The sequence below is a fragment of the Rosa chinensis genome, chromosome 7, assembly GCF_002994745.2.
Source record: "Rosa chinensis cultivar Old Blush chromosome 7, RchiOBHm-V2, whole genome shotgun sequence".
Classification (NCBI taxonomy): Eukaryota; Viridiplantae; Streptophyta; class Magnoliopsida; order Rosales; family Rosaceae; genus Rosa; species Rosa chinensis.
The window spans coordinates 17,030,073-17,038,867 of record NC_037094.1 but is presented as its reverse complement, the minus strand read 5'-3'; the positions used below and the strand labels follow the sequence as shown (position 1 = coordinate 17,038,867).

Below are 8,795 nucleotides of genomic sequence, written 5' to 3'. Positions count from 1 at the left end.
ATAGCTTGTACGTCTGAACCATGATCGTGTGACCAGAGCGTCCTCGTGCGATAAGTTTCGCTCTGCGGACATTTCATGGTCCGATTCCTTTAGTCCTGCCTTATAGCTTGTATCCAGGGCCTCTAATATAGACGGAAAGTTCTACGAGAGACGTTACAACGAGAAATTGTAATGGTCATGACTTGATGAGTAGTACTCGGGTTATGATTCACATACTTTCAGTTTCAGACACACCTTAAATTTTAGACTACTAACAGAGTCTGCTGCTACGGAATATGTGGAGTTCCAGATCTAACGTTCCAACTCTAAACTCTTAACCAGAGCCTGTTCTTAAGTTTGAGAATAATCATATGTATAAAGAATGAAGAAATCCATTTTGTATACAAGAGCAAATCATATGTATATAATGTAAAGACACCCTGTATCTAATATACATTACTATCTCCAGGTTCCACACAAACTAGAAAATCTCATGTGCTCACAAACTATGCATGTACATCAGTAAAAGTTTGCCAATGAAATTATAACATATCAAAGAACCAAAAAAAGAATAGAGAGCAAGATATCAAGGTCAAGGTATGGAAGTTGAATTGTGGATGTGGGAGAGCTCATCAGCTTGTGTTGTTACACTTCCAATGTTTGGTTGGCACACAGCTTAGGTAATGGCACCAGCTGCAGTGCTCGTTTCCGTCCTCTCCTTTGAACAGCATCACCAATCCCACAGTATACCTGCAATTAACAAGAAAACTGAAAATTAGTTCTGTCACAAGAAATCACATTTACGCTAATGTGAATACTACAACTTGAGAGACACTTAGTGAAACTACGGTGGTGCATCCTTGGGTCTGTCCCGGATTAGATGCCTGATGACGTTGTTGTCATGCCATCTAATTCCTCAATCAGGACTCATGCAAATGAGGCCGAGATATGTCCATTCAAGATTCAAATCATTAAAACTCTGCAATAAGCTTACCAAACAATCACCGAGGCAAGGGCAAGCACACAAAAAACCAATTGGTAAGCCTTGTACTTAGATTTGACACGAGCACCAGCTGGAAGATTCCGACTCTCCAACCATCCAAACTGGGGACGAAATAGCAGTACAAAACCGAGGAGAAACCCAGAAATAAATCCTCCAATGTGGGCAAAGTTGTCAACATGAGGAAGAATTCCAACTGCTAAGTTGATGGCAATGATGATTACAAGAGTGAACAGAGCTGCAGCCTGTAAGGACAAGAAGAGGACAGGTTATGAAACATTAACACAAAACTAAGTCGTTTTCAAGAATATCAACTTCATTTTAGAATTGCAAAGTCAGTGAGTTGCATACCTTGTTGCTATAGATACTCCAGTTGGTGAGAAGCTCTGATAACATAGCTCCAAGAAGTCCAAACAAAGCGCCAGAAGCACCAACAGAAATATTGTTATGACTCTGAAGGAAAAGGGCTGATAATATACTCCCACCAAGTCCTGACAACAGGTAGATTATCCCCACGCGAACTGCCAGATCATTCAAAGCAGAATTAATTTTAGATCATCACAAAAAGATGTAAAAATAGGATGCATGAGTAAACTAAATAAGGCTTTGAATAAGTATACAATTTTCGTTATTGGAACATAACAGATATAATTTATACATAACTCCAGTTAAATGAACAATTGCATTCAGCAGGGTAAAGTAAATCCAGAAACTGTCGATAGAAACAACTTCAGACAAGAGTTGGAATGAGACAACAAAGTGGCTGTATCAAGGGCTAAATGACAATATAAGAATGTTTCCAAGCTTTAGCTTTTAGAAGTATTGAGAATATTAGAGAGCCATCAAGTTTAATATTTTCTAATTTACTTGATGAACACAAAACCTTAAATCAAAATACTGGAAGAAAAAAGGCATACCAAAGCCGAATTGCTGTTCCAGACGGATGCCAATAAAGACCAAGCTCAGCATGTTTGCAAGCACATGTATGACACCGGCATGCAACCAGATACAAGCGATAAGCCTCCATGCTTCATTCCCATGTACAACCTTGTACCATTGCAGGCCTCCCATTTTTTCCAATCTGCAAAAGCAAAACATAGTAATCAGATCAAGTAGATGGCAAAGAAAATTCTATGAAATAAAAAAGCATCATTCCTTGAATTTTGGCACACAGAGACATTTTTTTGCCGCAAATCTTTAATATCGATGATTTAATATTGTTTGTTGGAATCACAGAAAGGGTCAGTTCTTTCCTGGTAAGGGAAGAACAGAAAAGGTCATCTCTTGTACGGAGTCCTACAAAAAGTAACTGACATAAACTAGTCGACTACTCTATAGAATTTATGGTGCCAAACAAACGAAGACAAGCAGAATGAAACCCTTCGCTTCTGATACTACAGAATTGAAATTGGACAAAATCAAGACAAGTCAAACATCAGCCTAAACTTTCAATTGGGACAAAAGCATCAGAAAATCAAGCAATTCAATCAATCATGATCCTGAACTCAACAAGACAAACATTCTAAGAGAGATGAAAGATGGAAAACTAGAAATTCCAACAAATTCACACAGCCCCAATATCTTAAACTAAAAAGAGTAACCCACTTTAACAATCCCAAACTCTATTAAAACCCCAAACAGGAAATTAACAAAAACCCACCAATACAAGACCCAGAAAGATCACAAATTGAAACATTGGGTGTGTTATAGAGCTACTTACGTTGCAGCAGATGGACCAAAAAGAGGGTTCTCTTTCAAAGGCTGAAAGGAAAGCCTACCAAGAAACCTGGCCACACACTTGCCTTCCAAACCCGAATTGTTCTTCGGACAGTTGTTCACGAACATGGTCACAATAAAGACAGCAACATTGGCAACTACAATCATAGGAACCAACCACGATGTCCACGAAGACTCGGAAGTTGCGACATGGTACTGGTTTGGGTTGTTGTAACCGTTGCTTCTGGCTTTTGGCGGCCCTCCTCCTTCTAGATCAGCCATTGTTTGATTGGTTTGTTCCTCTCTGGCTCTAAAGAACTAAAGCTTTGTTTAACTAATATGGCAAAAGGGGCTGTGCTTTATGGTTTTGGGGTGTGGTGGTTTGGAAGTAATAAGTATATGAAAGAATGGGAATAGGGATTGAGAAGTGACTTAAAAGCGAGTAGAAGACGTGCTGCGATGAAGGAAACGAAGGATTTAGAGATTGGGAGAAGCCAGAAGGTGGGTTGGTTGGGAAAGCTATGGATTTGACAGTCGGAATCGTGTTTATAACTCTGAAAAATGTGTGTGAGTTTCTTCTTGGTGCTTAGTTGTCTGGTCCTTATGTTATTTCCTACGCGTACGCGGTGCTGCTCTTTTAAATTATAAGGGTTAATCATTGCCAAAAAAAAATTAAAAGTGTTAATTAATCAATATTAAGTTGTCGTTTTGTTGAATTACTTGCTTGTCCCCTTCTTGGTTTTCCTTTTCATGAATGTTTTTTGTGTGAAGTATTTCTTCTCTAATCGCCCTAATTTGTCAACCTTTTTTCTTTGGTAATCACGCATTTTGTGATCATATACTCTCAAATTTAATTAAAAAGTTAAAAATATTACACTTATAAATAAAATTTTTGCTTTCAAAAAAAAAAAAAAAAAAAAAAATTTTGATCTCAACTTTGTTAAGTGATGCAAAATCTTAGATTTCATAATCAAGTGATCATGACTATTCTTTATTAAACCCTAACTTGTGCCTAAATTTTCTTCCTTTTTAATTTAGGAAAATCCCATCATATGAGATTCTTTTGTGTTTAACATAGAACGAATCAAATGATTGATTTGACTTAACCTAGATTACAACTACTTAGTATGGATTTTTCTTGAATTTAAAGTCAGAATTCGAGATATCCTTCATTTTATACGTAGTTTAATTAAGTTTTATTTTTATAATTCTCAATTTGATTTCATTTAAAATAAATTTTGAAAAAAAAAAAAATTTCTTAAATGTAAAACCAAGCCGTTCTATTTTTATATTATTTGCGGAATAAAGAACTTTCGATAAAAATAATATCACTCTTTCATATGTTCTACTTTTTTTTTTTTTTTGAAAACTTGTATCGACATAAATAAATGGTTAGATTATATTAAATACACTCTTAGGTTATTAATATAAATATTAATTATAAATATTAAGAGTTGAGATCATCTTATAAGTGTCGGGTCATTTGCACCATCGGTGCATATAATAATTTATTAAACTTCATATGTTCTATTTTGATGTAAAGATAGCCAATAGCCGGAGAATAAGTAGAGTTTGTATTAGATAATTTTAAACTAATATTTCCTGGTCATGACCTTTGCCCCTTTGGCATTCATCCAAGCAAATATAATCGCTACCAATCTGCTAACAAATTCTTGCCAAAAAAATAAAAAATCTGTTAACAAATCTATTACACCGCTTTTGGTGATGTTTGAGTCCCAAGAACACAATCGAAAGGGATAATGATCGACTTCTCCACGTGGTTTCAAATGTAGTATATTGTAGAATGTATTGGACAGACAAATGATGACTTGCCAGTTCTGCAACCAAATATCTGAATGCCCTAGACGATGAAACTTGGAGTTTATCGTATAAAGAAGTAAATTATTGCATGAGTTAAAAACCTTGTACTTAACTCTAAACATATCCAGCGACTTTCATCATTTGGTTTCTACACATTTGATTACAGTATCTTTCTTAAAAGGTTGCAAAGCACCAGTCATCATTCATATATCGAGCATGCATATGATATTCCCTATAAAGCCAATAGATTATTGATACTGAGAATTTAAATCCCTTCATTGTTTCAAGAAAATATAAGTTTTAAAACTAACATCAACAACTACCATATGTCAACTAGATATACAAACAGGGAATTATAAGTTTTTTTTTTTTTTGACTTTGTCAAGGAGAACTTAAAGGTTTCTTAGGCCCTAAAGGTTTCTTAGGCGTAAGATAAACTTTTTCGACGCATGTGAAATGCTCTAACTTTGCATTGCAGCACAGTGCCTGACCACTTTGACAACTTTAGGGTTCGAACCTAGGTTAGAGAGCACACCCAATTAGGCAAGAACCACTAGACCACTTGACACTTACAGCGGTTAACAGGGAATAAGTTTGTTGCATTGCAGCCATTGCTGTCTTTTCTGAGTTGTTTAATTAGTGTTATAAGATGCTGTGAATATATATTAATTAAAGATGACTAATTCTCTGTAGGGTTTGCTTAGTAAATGACTTAGTTTGTTGTCAGTTGTAGCAAGGTTTACAATGTCAAAGCCAAATGTCACTGCTCCATATAATTACTTCCTCTTCCTCTCTAAACAAATGTAGTTCTCAGTCAAAGTGACAACAACATACCATCAGCAAAATAAGAACAGGCTACCAACTAATTACCAGCCGCCAGCAACTGTATAAATTAAGCGGTAATTAACATGTCACTGCTAACTGAGATAAGAAACGAAGAACAGGACATGGATTCATTGGATTGACATCACTAATGAACCAATTACATTAGCTAATTATTCTTTTCTTGGTTGTTGTTGTTGTTGTTGTTGTTGTTTGAGACACAGTGTTATCCATCTAATCACATCCGCTAATTAGATGACCAAATGGTGTTTGGCCGATCGACCTAGCTTTTTGATCTACATGATATGAACAACGATCACTTGAATTGCAATGTACGTACACGCATAAATTGTACATGACATAGAAAATTGAGCATTGGAATAAGCTTAATTGGGCCAAAACACACAAAACTAAAAAATATATGTTGATGGTGTTGCATCGGGTACGAATTTCAATTACTTATCATGTTGAATTTAAGTTCAAGATATTTTTACACAACACAATGCGACCGAACAATATACGTCGATATATCATTCAAGATTTTTCAAATATGCCCATAACTTTAGTTGATAATTGGGTGCATATATGGGCGGTGATGGAGTAGTGAGTAGGCCTAGTTTTGGGTGGATGTGTTTAACTTGATGTGGGAAACGTGATTGAGACGGATATTAGGACACTTCATGAGCAAAGTTAAGCTTACGCGTCGCCGGTGACTCATCCTCATAAGCGTGTTTATATACGGTTCGGCAGAAATGAACAGAAACTGCAAAGCTGGCGCCATTTTGGTTTGTTGGATTTGAAGCAGTTTCGAGTGAGTGGCTTGGAAGCTACGTACTCCTCTCTTTGCCATTTGTGCGGGTCTCTTCAACTTATTTAGCTAATTTTGTGATTAGAATTGGGCCGCGGCTTTTTGACATCGACAATAATTGACAATATGACACGAAGTCGGCAAATTTGGGATTCATATGAAACCGAAGTGAGCAAGAAATATAATCAGTGACATGGCTGGTCCAGAAACAACAAAACTTTAGTTTTTAACAGTACTTGACGAGTTTACATTCTTAGTTCAGAATGGTTTTTTTTTTTTTTGAGATGAAGTTCAGAATGGTTTGGCATGTACCTACTGGGAAAATAATACTAGAATGAGGAAGTCGTTGCCAAACTCAATTGCTACTTTCTAACAAACGCATTAGTGAAAGTTGATGGGCCAATTTGACCTCGCTAGAAAATGCTGCCATCAATTTGTATTTGTGTGAACGACTATAGGCGTTAATGGGAACGTCCCTCATTAGGTGTAAAATAGATTACATTGTTGGATATATATTCTATTTTGAGGCCCATATGTCATATACCTCTAATAAATGCTTTTCATTATATATATAATAACGAGAGGACTTCCTTAAATTTAAAAAGTAAGGCTGTATCTATTTTTAGTATCTAAATAACTCATTGGAGCCTTGCCCAAAAGCACCAAAATGATCCAAACTTTTCTCACTTACCCTAGCAACAGATTTTTATTTTCATCAACCCACTTACCCCAGCAACAGATTTTTATTTTCATCAACCCAATTAAGAGTACAATGACAAATATGCCCTCAGTCTAATTAAACAACTTCATTTAATGTCATTCTCTCATCTCTCTCTCTCTCCAGCACAGTACGATTCTCTCTCTCTCTCTCTCTCTCTCTCTCTCTCTCTCTCTCTCTCTCTCTCTCTCTCTCTCTCTCCATAATCAGGTACAGATCACCAACCACCTTCACTAGAGAAAATTTCACGGTGACATGGAAATCTATTCTTCCCGGACGGCGACTATTTCAACCGCTGAGGTGACGCAGAAGACCCATGGCTCTACACTGTTCGACGCCGTCTGATTTGGACCGGCAGATTTGCAGAACTGCGGCAGGGATCTGTCCGACTCGCGACATCGTTGAGGAGGTCATCATCGGCTTCGATGAGATCTATCTCCACTGCTCGACCCGAAGACCCGATCCGGCGAGGGCGTCAGCTCTGTTTTGCAGAACCAACAGCCGCCGTCACTTCAGCCTCGGGCTCCGGCGAGTTCAGATTTGTTTCAGTGACCGGCCAAATTGAATTCGATTCAGGCCTCGTCTCCAATTCGATCCTTTCAGCGCCAGAGGAGGAGTCGTGGACAAACGTTCAGTGCTTTAGAAGGTGAGGCCGAAACGAAGAGTATGGTTTTCGATAGACTGTGGGATTTTGTGCAGCAAGAAGAGAGGGTTCCAGTTAATCGGGGAAGAAGAAGATTGGGTGCCCAGATCATTTTTTGGGTGCCCAAATCAGATCAGAACATTTTTTTTTTTGTAACGGGACAGAAGAAAAGGAAAAAAAAAGTTTTGAATGTCTATTGCGGGGCAATAGAGGTTTATTGCCCCTCTATTGGAGGGCAATAGACGGGTATTGGAGCGCAATAGACGGGTATTAGAGCGCAATAGACGTTTTGAATTGATATAATCTCCTTGTTTTTTTTTTTTCATTATCAAAGTTGTATTTGTCTAAAGTTAGGAAGATTAGTTTCTATTTTGGCTACTAAAAGTCCTATTAGGGGGCAATAGACGTCTATTGGGGAGCAATACATGGCTGATAGTCGTCTATTGGGGAGCAATACATGGCTGATAGTCGTATATTGAGGGCCAATAGACGTCTATTAGAGGGAAATATACCTCTATTGTCCCTCTATTAGGGGGCAATAGATGTCTATTGGGGGCAAAAAAACATTTTCGGTGAGATTTTCAGCAAATTTAGGTGGGCGGTAGCAGGTGACAGGATTCCGGCGACCGGTGACAGGAATCCGGCAAAAGTTGGCCGGAATCTGGCTAAGTTGGCCAGATTCCGGCAGCCGGTGACGGGACTCCGGTGAAGTCTTTATGGTTTCTCTCTCTTCCTCTCTCTCTCTCTCTCTCTCTCTCTCTAAGTAACAAAGGGGTGAGGGTAAAATGGTATTAAAAAAATAAAAAATAAAATCTTAATGGGGTATTAGGGAAGACCTTCTTGGAGTGTTTTGGGTAAGAGAGAATTAAAAAAACTTAATGGGGATAAGTGGGAAAAAATCTTTTAAAATGAGGTAAATAGACAAAAACCCTAACTCATTCTCTAGTTACTTACACACATATGAATCATAGATGAATTAGCTAAATTGAAAAACGTTTAATCATTTGATTAGTGCAATGTTTGTTATTATTTTATCTAACGGACTACATTTGTTCACACAATTTTTAATGACCAAATGATTATGAATTTGATTGATTTTTTGTATACACAATTTTGCATAGAACTGTAAACAATCAACAATTGAAACAATTGAATTAAGTCATATATAGTATATATGTAAAATAGTAAAAATTCTGAAATTCTTAAAATAAAGAGGTGCTCTCTAGAACAGTATATATATATATATATATATATATATATATATATATATATATATATATATATGTCC

General features: G+C 36.9%; 1 protein-coding gene across 1 annotated transcript; it reads right to left on the bottom strand.

The window, feature by feature from the left end:
* Positions 1 to 355: 355 nt before the first annotated feature.
* Positions 356 to 3,285, bottom strand: LOC112178661 (RHOMBOID-like protein 2). The gene is made up of 5 exons (XM_024316831.2): positions 2,700 to 3,285; positions 1,897 to 2,060; positions 1,331 to 1,500; positions 974 to 1,224; positions 356 to 729 (listed from the first exon to the last, which is right to left on the bottom strand). Exons 1-5 carry the CDS (start codon positions 2,975 to 2,977, stop codon positions 612 to 614), a joined length of 981 nt encoding a protein of 326 aa, XP_024172599.1. The 5' UTR covers positions 2,978 to 3,285; the 3' UTR covers positions 356 to 611.
* Between the last annotated feature and the right edge of the window lie 5,510 nt (positions 3,286 to 8,795).